Here is a 20,027-nt window from a genome sequence, read left to right as displayed (position 1 = left end):
CCCGGTTCTGGACTCGGAGGTGAGAATGCGTAAAGATCTGTGTGGACTTAAAGCATGAGGACTTTATTCTCCACAGACATTCAGGGAAGCTTCACCGCAGAATGAACAACGCTGACCCAGCCGTCCTCTGATGAAGACCAGTCGGTCCAAGTTCACTATAAAAGTTTTAATGTATTGTTATTTTGCATCTGTGGTGTAATGTATGTGTCTGTGCCGGGCTTTTTGCACTTCATAATTTCCCACACATTTTTAATGAGACACACACATGTCTGGAATGCAGACAGGTCAGTCTCGTCTCCTTTATTTCCTGTCTTTGGTACAAGGTGCAGACTGCACTGATCTCCAGTCTGCAATGTGATTGCATGTATTGACGATCCACCGCTAAAATACCTGAACAGCAGACTATGGAGCTTTACTCTATTTGCTTTATGTGGCCAATAAATTAAATGACCATTAAACTTGATATTTGAAACTTGGACTAATTTGGTCCGGGAAGCTGCTGCTGTCTGCAGAGTATAATGAATGTATGACCGGAGCGCGGGACGGGACGGGTCTGAGCCGTTTAAACCAGGGGTCCCCAAACTATGGCCCGCGGGCCGGATCCGGCCCATTTCCACATCTGGCCTGGCCCCCTGAACGATACCAGAGACCCAAAATAGAATTTACTTATTTTCCTTTCCATACAACATGAGTAGCCTCCCTTTTATTTTTAATGATGGTCACGTACGGCCAGAAAGTTAATGTTCCGGTGCTCTGTAATATCAACTTATTACATAGTAATTACTTTGTAATAACAGGGCAGGTTTCCTCACCTCCACGGTGGCATAGTTGGCAGCACTGTCGAGGGGGGCAAAATGGCCCTGGTATCGAATCCCACTACGGGAATGAGATGGAGCAGGGGCAACAGGGTAGGTCCAGGGCACACCTGAGCGGAGTGGAGTGGACCAGTGGTCCAGTTCACTCCGCCCAGGTAAGGCCCTGGGCCTACCCTGTTGCCCCTGCTCCACCCCCACTCCCACAGTTGGATGCGAACCCAGTTCCTCTGGCAGTAGACCGGTAACCCTACCGACTACGCCACCGTATAGGTGAGGAAACTTGAGGTATTCTCAGACCACAGCGTGTTTTTGTGTGGTACTGTGTCGCTATGTTGTTGTGTTGTTATGTTGTGCTTTTTCCTTTTGTGTTATGTGGAGTGGGCGTGTCTCAGACCAGGTGACGTCGTACTGGATTCAAAACCAGTGCCTCTGGTCTAAAGTCAACAATGCTACTGTCTATTTATCCTAACGTTTGATAGGGTAGCCTCTAGGTGGTGTAGTGGGTAGTGCGCTTGACTCCCCGCTAGAAGATCCTGGGTTCGAAACCAAGGCGTGCAGCATTTGGGTTTTTTACAATAATTTGAGGTTTGTTGTTTGGTCCTCTGCAGCTGTATTGGATCAGCTGATTGATCCAGTCGTTCTTCTCTGCACTTCGTGATAATGCTGGAGAGAAACTGAGTTTGGGTGTGAGAGGCATTGCGTGTGTGACACTCGATTCATGTCACTGTGTGTAGTTGTGATGGTAAGATGAACCCTGAACTACAGCCTGCCTCCACATTCGGCCCCTAAATGTTAAGGCACCCCTGCCATCATCACACTTTTCCTACAAACTGGCCCCGGCCCTCCATCAGAGAAGGGAAAAGTGATGTGGCCCTCACAGGAAAAAGTTTGGGGACCCCTGGTTTAAACTATCACTGGTGCAGGTATGTATGTATGGTGCATTGTGGGAGGTCTCAGGGCTGCTGCGTTCAGGATTAGTTCCAGAGTTCAGGTAACGTGGAAGCCATTTTGTTCTTTATTGTTTTGCACATGCGTGAGTACAGAGCTCTACAGGAGGAGAACAGAGCGGTCATTAGAACATGAGATAAACTCAATAAGAAGTAGATTATTTAAAGATTATTTAAAACAATTACAGCTCCATAATTTGGGAAATAAATCCTTGCGTGCATTGTGTTGAAATACAAAGCAAACCATCTTATTGGCTCATGTAACTTGTTTATAATCCGGAACTATCTCATTCAAATGTACAGTATTTCAATACGTGACTTGTGGCGTTCGTGGCTTTTCAAGCGTTGAACTTGATTTACATGATGTGACACACCAACGGTTTTTGGCCTATTGACAAGTTCAACTTATGACTGAACTCTTTGATGTGTAATTCTCAAGACAATGTCTGTCGCAGTCACGTTTATAAGGTCGAGGTACAGATCGCAGCTCCCGGCGCTCTCAGCCACTCTGCCCAGGATCACGTCAAACAGCAGAGGGAACTTTTCCACAACTCCAATAATACCGGTAATACTGAAATGATCGACTGGCGTATCGGATGCTGTGAGGAATGGCGAGGCCTCATCTGGTGTCGAGTCCTAGCCAGGAAGTCTGACAGTGAATGCCCCCCTCCCCCCCCTATCAGCCTATAAGTTTATTTTACCTTGCAAGGAAACCTCTCAGCTTTTAGCTGCAGCAGCTACAATACACACACGAGCATCAGCTTGCTCTACTTCGGCATCTTAAATTTAGATCAAACAGCACACTGTCCTTGTTAAGTCCAGGAAATCCTGGGGGGGGGCAGCCTGACCCACTGAGTCGTCTCTCTATCAACCTCCTTCCTGTTCAGCCTCTTCTGTCTTTGAGCATGCTGACATTGTCCCCCCCCCCCCCCCCCCCCTCCTCTCCTCTGAACTCTTCATGCTATTCAAACTTCCCCAAATGTCCTCTTCACTCCATCAAAGCAAACATGACTTATTTACGTCCATCCCTCCGTTGTGGTTGTGTCATTACAGCTCCTGGTGTCGACTTCGTCCGTCCTCATCCATCCCATGCATGTGTCCCAGCATGGCGTCGGTATACACGTCTGTACGCTCCTTCTGGCGCCGATCCACTTTGCCCCTCTCCAGTGAAGAGGACTGGGACCCGAGCCAGCTGGCCTGGACTCAGGGCAGCTCAGCCAGAGAGCATGCGGCGTTGGTCATGTGATTGCAGCCCCATTGTCCTCGTCCTCTATGTCTATATGCCAGAGAAACGCTGAGCAGACCAGTATCTCCCAATGCTAACACCATGCAACTGTAAAGTTTGTTTTTCAATTCCCTGGACTAACATATTACCAAGCAGGTAAAAGACAGATAACTAGAATCTATCTGTGCAGAGATGATGATGCATCACTGCAGAGAATCTGAAAGGGAAGAAAAAAGGCCAGTCAGGGAGTTCGAAAGTTCCCAAAATGCATCATGCAGGTTTTGAGAAGACCCTGACAGCTGACGGTGAAGGGCGGTCAGGCCGCTGCCCGTTTCAGAACGCAGAGAAAGACGATGTCTCAGGGAGAACTAAACCGTTAGTCACCTTCAGACGATGCTCATATGGGAGTCCAGCAAAGAAGGTGATCTGAATGCATTTTGATCTACATTTTACAATATTTTATGGTAGTATCTTCACAACTTGAGCCATTAATGACATAGTAATATCTTTCGAGGGCCCACTTTATCCACCTAAAGCCCAAAATCCCTAGATAATCCGAACCACGGTGAACAAACAGAGGAAAGGATCGAATGCTCCCTCAGGCTGAGACGAGAAGAAAAAAAAGAAATGAAAGATTCCCTAATGAAGAGGACGCAATCAAATTCTCAAAATATACAATTTATTCAAAATATGTTAATGTAGCCGTCAATATATTCCAGTAATTACAAAATCAGTAGTTTTTTTTTTTAATCTCATCTTTTTATAGACAATAAGGCTTGCAGAGACAAACACAAGCTATGAATTGAGAACACAGTTGCACATTTTCACGTACTTTTCCGGATAATACTGACCAGGCCATGGGCAGAATAGTAAAGATGTTAAACCGAAGTTAAATGGAATTTACTGCAATGACTCAAAGGTCTGTGAGCTTTGGGTAATATTTTCAGCTGCCACAACATGATGATGTCACTGCTTCCGACACCTCAGGAAAAAAAAACCCTGAAACTAAATATGGGTTCTACGTGACTGTGACTCAAATGTACTTCCTCAAATGGAGTTTAAAATTTTGCTCCTTAAGCGGATGAGTAAAAGAAATGATTACACAGGGATCATCAGCAGACAAAAAGGAACCCAAGATATTAAATATGCTGATGACACCTGCTTGCATTGGATTTTTACAGCTAGACTTTAGACCGCTGCGTCAGCAGGGCTGTCGAGCACATTCCTGCTAGCGATGCTCATCAATGTGGGCAAATGCATTACAGTAACAACACAAACATGTAAATGCAGTTCATGGAACAGAAAAGGGGCTTACTAATGCAACGATATTTACAAATGAGCCTATACAAATATTTGACAAGGTACAATTGATATTGTAGGTACTGTATATAGTGGTAGTGGCATTGTGGGTAATCATATCTCTCAAAGGACTGGCCATTAGGAACGACTCTATAATCTGGATGCGTGGCTAAACTCTTCGCCGACTACATGGAGCGTTACGGGTGCAATAGGTCATTTAGCATTTTGGGAAATAGTCTGAAAGTTACACGAGGAGACGGATGCCACCCTCACGTCTCTGTTGCACACGACACCGGAGTTGACTGCTGGTCGGCTTAGCACAAACACGGGACATCTTTTAAGTACGCTGAAAAACGCTTCTTGTTTTTGCGTCTGCTTGGATTATATTTGGTGCAGAACTCATTAAAACACAACAGCAGTAATAGGAAGAGCTCCAGGTATCAGTTAGGCAGGCATCAGGTCATACCTTCAGTGTGTGTGTGTGTGTGTGCTTTACTTAAAATACATGTTTTTCCATGTATTTATGAACAAATACAATGATTAGCTGAAGCCACACTTTGGGCAGCAGTAAACAAACAGAACTATTGTTATTTGTAGTGACACAAACATGAAGTCCATCCAACATGGCTCCTTGTTTGTGTGATTTTAATAACAGTTCGGTTTTCACGTCATCAGCCGGACGTCCGGGTTTCCGTGTCAGAAGGTGCTTTTGCTGGACGACGCTCCAGCTCGTGTTAGATTGCATTCACACTCTCCACACAGCCATCCAAAAAATAAATACACTCAATGTTACCGAGAAATCATTTTTACACAATTACACTAATTCATAAATAATTAAACGTCCAGTCGTTTTCAACCCACGTTTGCTTAAAATGATGGAAACGAGATGACTCGTCGGTTCAGTTTTGACGCGAGAGGACGGACGCAGAATATAACGACAGTCTTTACTGTTACCCCTCATCATAGAAATACACGTCCTGAATATCTGAGCGCTGCGCATGGCATTCCTTCCCTTTGCTTATGCAGGCAGCCTGCTAGCGTTAGCTACTTCTGTCACATATCTGTTTCTGATATGTTGCTTTGTGAACATTCGGCAATCGTCTGCCTGCATGTCTGGAAATGACAAAAGCAGAACGATGCGCTTTTACAGCAAGGCAAGTTCGTCTATGCGAAAAATTCCTTCGTCGACTCTGCAGTACCTCCAGACTTTTCTTCTGGTTCAACACTTTTCTAAAACTAGGGGGGGGGGGGGGGGATAAGGTGTCTCCAATGGCAGCAGGAGTCATAGTAGGGCAGTTCACGGGTCAGCTTCTACAGCTCCTTCAGGTCAACCAATGCTCCTCCCTCCTCCTCCTCACCTCCGCTCCTTTCCTCCATAACGACTTCCCCCTCCTTCCCTTCCGAGTGTCAGCACTTCCTGTTCCTGTTGTAGTCACTCTGCTAAGAAGCTAGGACACGCAGCAGCAGGTACGGGTCTTCGGCTGCTCTTCCTCCATTGGCTGTTTCAGCTTGAGGAGGGGTGGGTCACCGCTGGCTGGCGTGTAGTAAACCGTGCTGCCATTGGAGGAGACCAGCGGCATGCAGGGGTCCTCGGAGTTGGACTTGGCATCGGTGAAGGAATCTGCGGAGTCGCTACATAGGTGGCCGTTGAACAGCGGGTGACTCAGCAGTTTGGCTGCGGCCCTCTGCCTCTTCAGCTCCGACAGAGTCTGAGCTCGCTCTCTTGGCCCGGATTCTTCCCGGGCGGGCTGGCTGGAGATGAGCCTGCCCTCATCGGACGATGGCACGCTGCCATTGGAGGGCTGCTGTGGTGGCACGGACATCGTTGTGGAGGTGAGCCCATTCTGCTTGGAGCAACCATCTTTGAGGATGGTGGGCAGCCTGGGCTTGTCTGGCATCTCGACAGCGGTGGCTGGCCTGACCTGCAGGACAACAACCGTTGTTGGTAGAGGACTGGACTGTACGGGTTTCCATTGTGACTGCTTTTAACGACACCATCAACCGGACTCCCTGCGTGTCGCAGAGACGATTGTGTTCCTGATATTTAACATACTTTCATGCTATGCTAAAAAGAGCTCCAACTCATTTCAGGTCACACCGCTGGTGGGTTATGGTTGGACTCTCAACTCGTGTTTTAATTTAAATACACGGCGTTATCTACATGCACAAAAATAAAAGACTCACATGAACCACCTGGCTGTTCTCCTGATCAGACTCCTTCTCTTTTTCCTCCTCCTCCTCCCTCCCTCCCCTCCAGACAATGGCCTCCGTCTCGTATTCTTTACGGCATAGGTTGTGTCTGTCTGACAGGCTGGCTCGCCGCACCACTTTTCTGTGGATGCAGCATTTTTCCAATGAAAGAGTGCAAAGTGAGAGAGAAGCATGCAAACAAATACAAAACTATAGAACAATTTACCCAAAAACCCTTCAAAAGCTACTCAGTCCGGAGCCATTTTATCAAGTCATCTGATTGATGCACATCTGGAACGCCGCATAGACCTGCAGTAGCAGAACACCTCCAGCAGATGTCAGCACTCACCCACGACTGCCTGCGCTGGATGTTCGCCGGCACAGCGAGGTCTTGTGTTTGAGTTGGGACTTCATGATGATGTCGTGTTTGTGTTTCAGATCCAGCAGGATGTTTCTGAACTCCTCATCCTCACACAGATCTCAAAATGAGAAGAATGAAAGGACATCAAATGGGAGCTCATCTCATAATAAAACTGTTCCAATCTCTTTACTTCCTCAAACGCACTCTGAAATAAAATGATTTTTTAGACATTATTATTGGCAAATTATAAATGCTTGTATAAAATATCACTAAAGGGTATAAGGTGTATTGATCAGGGTATAAATACCGATGGGGGTCTCCTCTAGGAAGGTCTTGGCATTGAGACTGGCTCCGTGGGACGCCAGCAGCTCTGCCACGTGCATCTGAAACAACAACACTTGATGTCCATGCTCTTTGGAGAACATTGCATGTGTCCTCCTTCCTGTTATGTTTAGGTTACCTGACCCCAGCACGCTGCAGCATGAAGCGGCTGCCACCCGTCTGAATCTCTCAGGTCCATGAGCGCCCCCCCCTCCAGCAGCAGCTCAGCAGCCTGCACATAGCCATTTGCTGCTGCAATGTGGAGCTGAAAGAAACCGGAGGAGGGACCAATGATTGGATTTTTTCCCAGTGTGCAAGGATTGCAGTAAATTATGGGCTGTACATGAAATACAGAGTGGATTTCACAATAAAGTCATTCCAAAAATAAAGTTGGGACATTGGGGAAAAAAATGTCAGAGAAAATAGAATGCAACGGATTGCAAATCCTTTAGAATATAAATGCAATTGAATATAAAGAAAATATACGCAATGCTCAAACTGATGAACTTCAACGACTCTTCTAAATCTACCGTTATTCTGAATTTGATGACTTCACGTTTCTAACATGTCTTTGTCTTTGTCATGTTGTTCATTTAAGTGACTGTCAGAAGGATCAGGAAATCTCCTTCTGTTCCGTGAATATTTTTTAAAGATTGTCCCAAACATTGTGCTTTTTTTCCCCCTGTCTGATTAGAAGTCTAATAAATACTGTTACTCTTAAGCAGGGGTCCCCAAACTACGGCCCGCGGGCCGGATCCGGCCCATTTCCACATGTGGCCTGGCCCCCTGAACAATACCAGAGACCCCAAAATAGAATTTACTTATTTTCCTTTCCATACAACATGAGTAGCCTCCCTTTTATTTGGGACAATTTTAATGATGGTCACGTACGGCCAGAAAGTTAATGTTCCGGTGCTCTGTAATATCAACGTATTACATAGTAATTACTTTGTAATAACAGGGCAGGTTTCCTCACCTCCACGGTGGCATGGTTGGCAGCATTGTTGAGGGGGGCAAAATGGCCCTGGTATCGAATCCCACTACGGGAATGAGATGGAGCAGGGGCAACAGGGTAGGCCCAGGGCACACCTGAGCGGAGTGGAGTGGACCAGTGGTCCAGTTCACTCCGCCCAGGTAAGGCCCTAGGCCTACCCTGCCGCCCCTACTCCACCCCCACTCCCACAGTCGGATGCGAACCCAGTTCCTCTGGCAGTAGACCGGTAACCCTACCGACTACGCCACCGTATAGGTGAGGAAACCTGAGGTATTCTCAGACCACAGCGTGTTGTTGTGTTGTACGGTGTTGCTGTGTTGTTGTGTTGTTATGTTGTGCTTTTTCCTTTTGTGTTATGTGGAGTGGGCGTGTCTCCGTCCAGGTGGCGTCGTACTGGATTCAAAACCAGTGCCTCTGGTCTAAAGTCAACAATGCTACTGTCTATTTATCCTAACGCTTGGTAGGGTAGCCTCTAGGTGGTGTAGTGGGTAGTGCACTTGACTCCCTGCTAGAGAATCCTGGGTTCGAAACCAAGGCGTGCAGCATTTGGGTTTTTTACAATAATTTGAGGTTTGTTGTTTGCTCCTCTGCAGCTGTATTGGATCAGCTGATTGATCCAGTCGTTCTTTGCCTCTGCACTTCGTGATAATGCTGGAGAGAGACTGAGTTTGGGTGTGAGAGGCATTGCGTGTGTGACACTCGATTCATGTCACTGTGTGTAGTTGTGATGGTGAAATGAACCCTAAACTACAGCCTGCCTCCACATTTGGCCCCTAAATGTTTAGGCACCCATGCCATCGTCACACTTTTCCTACAAACTGGCCCCGGCCCTCCATCAGAGAAGGGAAAAGTGATGTGGCTCTCACAGGAAAAGGTTTGGGGACCCCTGCTCTTAAGGAACAGTATTTTTGTGCACATTAAAGAGTAGACACTAGTATGTGGTGTGTTTCTGTTCTGTGGACATTGTCTTTATCTATTTGCTCACAGAAAGGACAGACAAACACTCAAACACTTCATTTGAAGCCTTCATCTCTATCAGGAAAGCAGCCTGGGGATTTCTCAGGCAGGGATCTTTCATCACCACATCAATAATCTTTTATCCCACACACCCAAACTCTTCTGCAATAACAAGCTTGTTTGTCAGACTTTCATCGCTGCAGTGATCTCGGGTCCGGCAGCTGATGGCCGTGTGGACATTTATCCAGCGGGGAGGAAAAATCCAACTTTATTGATCCTCATGTGGAAATTAAGTACTGTAAATGGGGAAAATCACAGCCTGCAGGGGCTCAGATATGGTGACTGTCATCACTGCTAGAATGACTCAAATGCTGCCACACAAGGAGGAGGACAAACTGAATTCATATTACAGGAACAAAAAGGGGCAATTAAAGGCAGGTATTGCTTTTGCTTTATACGCAGCATCAGATATGTCAATGCATCCTTATTTTTTAAGAATGGGACATGTTTAAGTGGACGTACATCTGAAGCACTATACGATAAAGGGACATTTTCAGTGACCTCCGGGAATGCTAAAGCTTGTCAGTTCCTGGAGGACTTAGGTCTGTCTGGGTTCTATTGTACCGTGACTTGTGCTGATCCTGAACGAGACTCACGGCTGCAGGACAGCAGCGTCAAGAATGAAGTTCTGTAAAGCTGCCATCCAATAAAACCACATTGGGAGCCCCACAAGTATCAAACCAAACGATGACTGTATCCTTCATGTCAAAGAATAAAAGGTGCTAAGATGTATGAGTAGCGCGTCTGTGTTTGGTCTGGTGATCTTGTTTCCTGTCACAGTATCACTGCCACTCTGGCAAATCAATATCGACAAACTACCAAATAGTAGATCGGTATCTAGGGTTCTGTATACGGGTTAGTTGCAGTTCTGTTGGGTGCATTGATGAGACTGGCAGTAGCAATAAGACCACCAGCTCACACGAAACACGCAACACGTCTTTATTAACACAGAACAAATGTATTTATAATTCTCATGCATTTCTCCTTTCCAGATTTCATAAACCCATTTTCAACCACCAGAGATGAAAACAATTGTCAAAAGAAGAAGACAAAAATGCATTCCAGTGGAAAAACAAAGGATGAACCTTACATAACGTCACGCTGGTTCCAGCGTTCTTCCTGTCTTCGTTGCCAGACATTTTAATAAGGCATGCTCTAGTTTGCTCCATCATGCCCCAACGAAGATTAACGGGCCGTATAAAGCAGCGGGAAGAGCAGCTCAATCCGGCAATCTGTGGTCAGACTTTAAAGCTTAACGCGGTTATTTTAGGCTGCTACCATCTAATGTCCACTAGTTCCATCCAGTGATCTGACACTGCGCTGCTCAGTGTGGCTAAACCACTACCAACTAAAATAAACAACGAGTAACAATTCAAAATAAACAAACATCTGTATATTATTATTATTATAAATAATAACAATAACATTATTATTATTATTAGTAGTACTAAAATAATAATAATAGCATTATTATTACTAATGATAATAATAATCAAATTATAATTACTATGATTATTACTAAGAATAACATTGTTATTACTACTAATAATAATAATAATTCATATTATAAGCATCTCATTAGATCATCTGACATTATATACTCAACTCATTACATTACACATACTGCCAGAATACTTTGTTATTTTTAATGAATTAGTACTTTTTTTTTTAAAGCATACTTCCTTTATAATATTAAAACACGTGACTTGAATCTTTTCTCTTTTCTGACATAACATAGAAAGCTTTCAAGCCCGAGCTGCGGCCCAAAAAGTGCAGACTAAAAGCACAGTGCGAACGCTTCGCCGTTAGTGGAAGAACAGCGATGCGATTCATAATGCCTGCAGGATCTATCTCGGGACAACACAAGACAGCGCTGTGATGCTGGTAAATACTCAGTCTGGTGAACAGCACAGCCCCATCAGTCTGCTCCACACACAGGCAATGGATCAGCATGTGGAGAAGGCGGACTGGCCAGTGGTTCTGCACAGGAACAGCAGCGGCGTGTCTTCGTAACAGTGTCCCTCCTGGTCCCTCAACAAGGACGTCTCAGCACTGTCTCTGTCTTGCTGTTGCAGCTTCTTGCATCATGAGTTGATTTTATCGTCACGGTATCACAGACACCATCATATTCTTTGATTTAACATTTTTAGTGCCACGTTTGTTAATTCACGATGAACATGTTGGAAGTTTCGGATTCACCTTCATTATTAATGCACAAATTCCTTTGCAAGTGCGAAATGATGCTGCTCTCATAGGCTCCATGGTGGACGGTGTTTTACTCCAGACTCTGACTCAACAGTTATGAAACAGTTGATGTGGATTTTAAGCAGTGCTGAGTATTAATGACATGATCCAGCGTCACTTCCTTCATTTTATGGTGAAATGTATATCTTGTTCTTATCAATCACTTTTCATAAATTGCTTTCCTTTAATGAGTGCATGTTTCACTACACGTATAGTTTCTGTGTATTCAGTGCTCACAAACACATAATTTATACATGTGCAAATTAACGACTGGTTTCATCTCAAGTTGATTATAATGAGTCTCCACATGATTGATTGGCTTTCCGGGGTATAAAACCCTGATCAGCCAGTGTTGCAGTGTTGAAATTATAATACAGATGCCCCCTGAGCAGAATTTCCCTTCTCCCCTCAGCACAGTGATGCCCAATCATAGAAATAAGAGTTGTGGGTTTTGTTCCGCACAGAAAACGTACCAAAAAACAGCTTAAACTCTTGACAGAATTTATGAGTTCTGAGGTATTTAAGGTGGAATTCTCAGCCTTATTATCGAAATAAGATGAAAGCCCTCAGGGAGTCATGGGTTTGGTCGTGGTTCTGTCTCTCTCTGCAGCTAAATTATGCATGCCAAGGGAACCATCAGCGTTTTTCTCAGCATTTACAACTGCATGCTCAGTGACCTCTTATGCTTCTTGCAGGGATGAGTTCTCTAAATACATATTTCACTGACTTGTCTGTTTTTTGCAGAACATACTGTTGACTGGCTCCCAACTGTAGGGGCTGCAAAGAATCAACAAACGCTCAAGCCTGACAACCTGTTACCAAGTGCAAAAAGCATTTCCTGCAGTAAACTAGGCTGAAAAAACAAGCCTACCCTTGCCCGTGCATACCACGTTTACTGCTGGAGGTACACAGAGGATGCGTATTAACTGGTCTAATGATTATTTGGTGATATAACAAAGGTGTCGGTTCATATAAACCACATCGGCGAGGGGAGACGGTCTGCTGGAACAAATTAAAATAAACCTTTGTTCATTTACAAAAGTACAGATCATTACCCGGGTCAGCTTCCTTTCTGAATAACAACATTGTGTGACGCACTCAGACTCAGGTGTGTGTGTGTTGTAGAGTAGACAGGTTCCAGATTCAGAAAATCGAAGCAATGAACTTCATGGAGAAACACCGCTCTGATGCATTGTGGTTACTGTAGTATTTCCAAGCGCGGTTGACGTTGCTCTGCTCAGTTCACCTGCTAAACGAAGCCTTACCAGTGTTGCTCTCTGCGAGTCCTGTTGGTTGACTTCCTCTCCCTGTCTCAGCAGTTCCTGAATGTCTCTGAGCAGCTTCCTCTCCGTCGACGCTCTGGTCTCGTTAATCATCTCCTGTGTGATGCCTGTCAATTAGAATCACAAGCAGAACCGCAGCATTAATGACAAGGAAGGGTTTTTTTCCCCTGACAGAATGCATTTAGAATTGCTGCATGCTGTGCTGACAGGGCGAGTTTACTGCTGATCAGAGGCAGATGGAGGGACAGTGGGGGGACACTGCTCTGAGAGCAGGGGCAGAACACAAAACAACATAGAAATGTAAAAACATAATGCTTTATCAATGTTTCTGGATTGACAGGTTTTTAAAATTGGAATTTAACACAAGAATTGCTTGATAATGGTCTCGCTGAGTCAACAGGCCAGGGTTGGATGTTTGTAGTTCTTGGAGGGGTGATTGATGAGTCTGTGGCCAGATGTAGAAACATCCCGCATGCATGTCAGCCGCTGTTTCAGCTGTTAGACACAACATTAGAAGTTTAGAACTTGTTGTGTTCATTCTGCTTGGGCGAATAGATCTGTTTGGTGCAGTCATCTGCTATTCTTGGCTTGTCGCTCGGGGTGCGTGGCGCCCTCAGACCTGCCCTGGCCCTCTTCCCAATGATGAAGAGAGAGCTGGAGACTAAAGATCTGTCATTTGGGGGATGATGATGATGATATCGGTGTAAAAATGGACTTTCAATCACCAATCATACCGATAAAATAATGTAATGGTTGCAGGAACTTTCATAGAATTATTATTTCATTTCATTATTATTATTGTCTGCGGTCGATGTACTTTTAAGACCGCAGGAAAATACAAAGGCTCTTTTACGCTGCATTTTGGGAGTATGTCCACTTTCAAAAAGTGCAAACAAAACATTTTCATACGTTGCAAAGGTGCACCGGAAACTTGGAACGTCATCTTTTAAGATCTCTAAAACAAACACAAACTTGATGTGCAGAATTGTGCCTTTGAACCGATTAGAAAGACAGACAGGTAGGCAGGCACGTTATTTATCCTGGAGGAAATTCTGCAGAGATGTTTCTATAAAGTATCTCGTCATGTGTAGTACGTCTTGCACACGTCTTCTATGTCTCTGTGTTTGTACAAGTGTGGAATGCAAATGAGTAAAGGTGTGAGACATCACAACCTTGAATCGTGCTCTATTCATTTATGTCTGTCAAGAACATGCCATCGTTTCCATTCATTGCTTCCCAGCTGTCTCCCACGTCTTGAGTCCTGAGACGTTTATCTGCCGTGTTTCTTCTGTCACATGTTGACAGTGAGGAGAGACAGAGGGAGAGAGATGACAGATGGACACGCGGTCCGCTGGGATTCAGCCGTTCTCATGAACGCACATTTCACCTGGATTCATCCCATTCCTCTGAGCTGCATGCTTGATCCGTTTCTCTCTTGTGCACAAATGTGGCCTGCAGGTAAGATCTCAATTTCTCTCTCTCAATACAAATCAAATGAAAAAAAAAGACTTGCATGCAAGTCATATAGTTAGTATTCCAAGTAAAAACAAAATGGGACAATTCTTTTAAAAGTAAGCTTGAACTTGATACTAAACATCAATGTATTTTACATTCCCCAAAGGTTTGAGTTTTAAAGTACTTTCATTCATTCATGCTCTGAACCGCTTTGTCCCTTACCAGGCCGTGCACTCACCACTGCACCACTATAGTACAATATTATTCTTGTTAACATCAATTTATGTAATGTGTTAAGAAATGACTGAATGGTAACTGATAAAAAGGGTCACGCTTGAGGATATCTTTAATCTTAAATGTACCATTTGCATTTATTGGCAAGAATTTAGTCCGCAGCTCCGTATCCTGCTGCAGAGATTAACTAATATAATGCAAATGTAGGATCTATTTCTTAAGAACAGAGACTTTCAAACATGCACAACATGGGTACTCTACCTCTGTTGGCCATGGCCGTCTCAATGATGTCCAGTGTTGGGTCGTCTTCACATAGGTCATAGGGCATGTTCCCATCAGAGTTGACCGCTAGCAGATCTGCTCCACTGTGGGAGATGAGGAGATAACAGAAACAGTGAATGTGTGCACATCCAATCATTGTTGTGTAAATCTACACAGTGTGTGCTTCTTGTGTATGTGAATACTGCTCCATCAGACACTTTAAATACTAATGATGCATGTTCACAATGCATGGAACAATTTACTGTTCAATTTATTTATAGGTCTTGTAAATATAGCAGGAGAGAGACATCTTCTTCACCACATGCATTGCTGTCATTTCTGCCTCCACCCAGGATGGAATGATTCTGTTCACTAGATCACACTCAATGTAATTTAAACAACGCCAGACTTGCATGAATGTAAATGTAAAAAAAAAAAAGAAGTATGAATTATCTTCATTTCTGCATTAATATGTTTATTTCTAGAAACTACTCTGGTAAATGTGGGCTCAGCATTTTCTTTTTTCTATTGCGTTCTGGAACCCTGTGTGACAGCTTCTGCAGTGTTTGGATCAGAAACGCCTCGATTCTCTAGACACGCCTAAAAATATCTGAGATTCCGACAAATTCCCAACAGTCCTCCGCGTCTCTGCTGCGGCACAGCAAAATGTGCCTGTGAATTTCAGACTGTGTTTTGTGTTAAGGTTTTACATGGTTGTAAGTGCTGCCCAAGGTGACAGCCGAGCGTGCAGTGGGGGCACCTCCGCCAGTAAATGATGGGTGGAAGCGCATCTGCATGTCTTACTGTGCAATGAGGATCTTAACTAGCCCTGCGTGACCACAGGTAGCAGCAGCATGCAGCGGCGTCCACAGCTCGTTGTCCTGAGCGTTGACACAAGCTCCTCGGTCCAGCAGCATCTTCACCATCTCCTCATAATTATCGATGCAACACTGTAGAGGCAGAGACAGAGACAGAGGCAAGTGGAAGACAAGCCATTACATGCTGGTTTAAAATTCCAAATATAGTCAGAGGGAAATGAAGGGGGGGGGGGGGGGGTGGAACAAGAAGGAAATGGACAAAGCGGAGAATAGATCAAAGAGATACTGGGGTCACCAGGAGGATAGATGGATGACAGAACAAATAGGAGGCACTCTAAAAGACGTGTGTCTGTCTCTGTTTCAATAAAAAATGGGCAAATTCTGGGGATAAGATGGAGATCTGCTGTCTGCTCCTGTTTTGGGGAAAATTACATTTAAATAGGTCCTTTTTTTCAGTCTGATATAATCATATTTAATGATTTGGGCTGCAATAATGCTTTACTTTGGGCTTCAGTAATAATTATGAGAAAGGGATGAAAAGAGTCAATTATTGCTGAGAACAAAGACAAGCATGAATCCCACTGTAGTCCATGGCTTAAAATAAAGAAAGGTCTAGACCAGGGGTCCCAAAACTACGGCCCGCGGGCCGGATCCGGCCCATTTCCACATTTGGCCTGGCCCCCTGAACAATACCAGAGACCAACCAAAATAGAATTTACTTATTTTCCTTTCCATACAACATGAGTAGCCTCCCTTTTATTTGGGATAATTTTAATGATGGTCACATACGGCCAGAAAGTTAATGTTCCGGTGCTCTGTAATATCAACTTATTACATAGTAATTACTTTGTAATAACAGGGCAAGTTTCCTCACCTCCACGGTGGCATGGTTGGCAGCACTGTCGAGGGGGGCAAAATGGCCCTGGTATCGAATCCCACTATGGGAATGAGATGGAGCAGGGGCAACAGGGCAGGCCCAGGGCACACCTGAGCGGAGTGGAGTGGACCAGTGGTCCAGTTCACTCCACCCAGGTAAGGCCCTGGGCCCACCCTGCCGTCCCTGCTCCACCCCCACTCCCACAGTTGGATGCGAACCCAGTTCCTCTGGCAGTAGACCGGTAACCCTGCCGACTACGCCACCGTATAGGTGAGGAAACTTGAGGTATTCTCAGACCACAGCGTGTTGTTATGTTGTACTGTGTTGCTGTGTTGTACTGTGTTGTTATGTTGTGCTTTTTCCTTTTGTGTTATGTGGAGTGGGCGTGTCTCAGACCAGGTGACGTCGTACTGGATTCAAAACCAGTGCCTCTGGTCTAAAGTCAACAATGCTACTGTCTATTTATCCTAATGTTTGATAGGGTAACCTCTAGGTGGTGTAGTGGGTAGTGCACTTGACTCCCCGCTAGGAGATCCTGGGTTCGAAACCAAGGTGTGCAGCATTCAGGTTTTTTACAATAATTTGAGGTTTGTTGTTTGGTCCTCTGCAGCTGTATTGGATCAGCTGATTGATCCAGTCGTTCTTTGCCTCTGCACTTCGTGATAATGCTGGAGAGAGACTGAGTTTGGGTGTGAGAGGCATTGCGTGTGTGACACTCGATTCATGTCACTGTGTGTAGTTGTGATGGTGAGATGAACCCTAAACTACAGCCTGGCTCTGCATTCGGCCCCTAAATGTTCATTTCAAAAAGGGGATCCAGCACTTCTCGCAGATAAGGTAATAAAAACATGCAGGTGATTGTGGAAACAAGCAGCATTGTCACTGCTGCGCTGGAGGGAGGGTCCAACACATTAAGAGAAAGGCAGGATTCAAGACAACAGAGCCTCTCAGTCTCAGGCACTTAGAGTTTGCCCCTGAACCCTCCTGTTGTGTGACTCTAGCCGACGCTCTGACTGACATTCTCCTCCTTTTGTTATTTTAATTCATGCCATCTTTCCTCAGCAGTGCAGCACTACCACACACACACATGCACACACACGCGCACACACTAGTTAGTTGTGATGGAGAGAGCTGCTGTTGTTGACAGCAGTAAATTGGAAAAAGGTTGTCTCGTCTTTTTCCTCCCCCCCTATAATCACAACGTAGTTTAACGAGTACTATCTGTCTCACTCTGTCTCTGTGGACGGTTGTTCGTGAGTTGTGGGGGCGTCTCCAGCGCGGCCTCAGATCCAGGGAACAACCCACACAATGGGTGGAATGCCACAATGAGCATGTTCAAATTGGCTTGATTGTGTTTTGCGCTGGGTAACGTACGATTGTAGGACGATTGCAGGGATACGGTTCGGCTCGTCAGTGGTGTCGGGTCTATTGGAGGCGATTGGTTGAAGTATTTATAATTCATGTTCAGTTTAATTCTGCACTGAAAGTAGCGTAAATCCGGTTGCTATTAAGCCAATAATTAACTCAAGCTACCAAATGAAAGATTCAAGTCCCTTGAATCAAATAACCAATCAGTCTCAATCACAGCTGAAGTCGAAACTCGAGCCCCGCCCATCCCAACCAGTGTGTGTGTGTCTGTGTGTGTGCGCACGCTACGCCCTGTGTGTGTGTGTGTGAACTACTAGAGTGAAAGAATAATTTCCTAGGGGATTAATAAAGTATAATAAAATGAAAACAATAAATTAAACTTATTCAGCAGCATATTTGACTAAAATTCATTTACCGGTAATTTCAATTCTAAAACACTTTATTTATCCCAGAGGCACAATTAAAGGCACAAAAATGAAAAAGCAAAAAGAAAACGTCCCCGACTACGTTGTCAACACAGCAGAACATCAAACAAGAATTTATACCAGCAAACAGCAAATGTCATAATAAATATCCTTGCAGTAATGTGTACTACAATCCATCCGCGAGCACATGAGCCCAGCAGCTGAGGAAATGGTTAAATCCTCAGTCTGTCCTCGCAGTCTTTCGACCACCTCAACAAAATCTTGACTTGAATGAATGAACACTTAAAAACAAAACAAAAAAAACATTAAAACTCAATGACAGAGCGAGCTTTAAGGCTTCTGAAAGACTTTGACAGCCACGGCTACTCAGATAAGACAGCCCTGAGAGGAGTGTGGAGGAATAAATCAATTAATATACAACACGGGAGAGGAAATGAAATGAGTTCACAGATGCAGAGGGCCGATGGCGGGAGGATGGTGAAATAGATGCATGGAAAACACAGCCGCACACCGACTGGAAACATCACCAGCCGACAAGCACGTCCTGTGGGTAACGTTTCGGTCTCAGTGAGAAGGCCTTTCTTCTGTTACGCGTCACCCCTGTGTATTTGTGTCAATAGAAGTGAAACCTAACTGCTCAAAGAACAATCATTCATATCCAGCAACGGAACCGCAGTTTATAAGATATGATCTAGAGAAATTGAATGGCTGATCAGTGAGTGGTCTACCGGGATTTAGGCAACAAACAGGAGAGCAGGTACAGACTAGTACTAGTACTAGTAATAAAAAAAACCTGCTCAAGCCAAGGCAGCCATTTAATAATATTAATGATGTAAACAACTCAAACATTTTGAATAAGACGTAAAATATACACTTATATTTGTGTGTATTTACAGGGACTGTTGGAGAAAAAACGACAAAACAAGATGCTTGTATTAAGTGAAAAAAGTAAGTAAAAAAAATGCTTCTTCTGATTGCGTAAAGTTTTATCTGTACGTTTTCAGTCTAAATGTATGCTCACATTTTGAGTTGCTTTAAAGCGTTTGTGAATAATGCCAAGATAAGGGAGGAGAGACTCAGATTGAGCGAGCAGGCAGAAGTCGTATTCTGTAGCGTGATTTTTTTTTCTTTTTTCTTTTTCTACATCTATTTCCGGAGCAACAAAAGCAGCTTAAAGAAAAGACAAGAAGATGATGAGCCACAAATGTGTAAATGTGTAAATCTCATCACACATAGATGGTCGTTTGGAGAGGAAGTGATAGATTTAACTTTCTGTCTGAGTTTGATAATTGGCAAGCTTGAAGATTTAAATCATAAAAAAAAAAATGAGCGGCCTCTTAAAACTGACAAGAACAAGACTCTTCAGCTTGTCAAAGACATTCGTCACGCTGATGGATTAACTCACATCTAAAGCTCTGCTACAGACTACAGCCACTGCTTAACACACATAAATCGCAGGCCACACACACACACACGAGCCAAAAAAAAATAGGCCAGTCTCTCAACCTCTCCAAAAGCCACATTTCAACCCACCTGCAAGGCGGCTGCTTCATAATCTCTTCTGCCGCATTTCCTTTTTAAATCAAACATATTTGCAGTCACAAGCAAACTGTTCACACAAATCCTGGCATCTACCTACATTGTCTGGTTATCAATGATGATGAGGCGAGGGAATAATGCGTCTCTTCTTAGCACACACAAGGACGCGAGCGTGTTTCTGACAAGCGCTCCGATTAAACCCAGCAGTTTGGCTGAGATCTGTAAAGTGGGCTGCGGAGTCTGCGGTGCGAGTCGAGGAGGAAAACTGACAAAGAAATAAGTCTGTTAGTGAATGGCTGACATGTGATCAGGTGCCAGGCTGTCACTGACAGAACTGGCCATGAAACATCGAGT

At 44.4% G+C, this 20,027-nt stretch overlaps 1 protein-coding gene across 1 annotated transcript in view; it reads right to left on the bottom strand.

The window, feature by feature from the left end:
- Positions 1–5,734: 5,734 nt before the first annotated feature.
- The window catches only part of ppp1r16b (protein phosphatase 1, regulatory subunit 16B), a 30,543-nt gene continuing 16,250 nt past the window's right edge, over positions 5,735–20,027 (bottom strand). The window contains exons 3-10 of the mRNA XM_068742761.1: positions 15,451–15,596; positions 14,647–14,750; positions 12,679–12,803; positions 7,298–7,423; positions 7,145–7,220; positions 6,826–6,955; positions 6,471–6,618; positions 5,735–6,208 (exon numbers count right to left, since the gene is read on the bottom strand). Of these exons, the coding sequence (XP_068598862.1) occupies positions 5,735–6,208; positions 6,471–6,618; positions 6,826–6,955; positions 7,145–7,220; positions 7,298–7,423; positions 12,679–12,803; positions 14,647–14,750; positions 15,451–15,596 (1,329 nt within the window). The remainder of the gene's footprint in view (positions 6,209–6,470; positions 6,619–6,825; positions 6,956–7,144; positions 7,221–7,297; positions 7,424–12,678; positions 12,804–14,646; positions 14,751–15,450; positions 15,597–20,027) is intronic.

Source organism: Brachionichthys hirsutus, chromosome 8 (genome assembly GCF_040956055.1).
Source record: "Brachionichthys hirsutus isolate HB-005 chromosome 8, CSIRO-AGI_Bhir_v1, whole genome shotgun sequence".
Classification (NCBI taxonomy): Eukaryota; Metazoa; Chordata; class Actinopteri; order Lophiiformes; family Brachionichthyidae; genus Brachionichthys; species Brachionichthys hirsutus.
The sequence above is the reverse complement of the archived record's forward strand: the minus strand, read 5'-3'. Positions and strand labels throughout refer to the sequence as shown.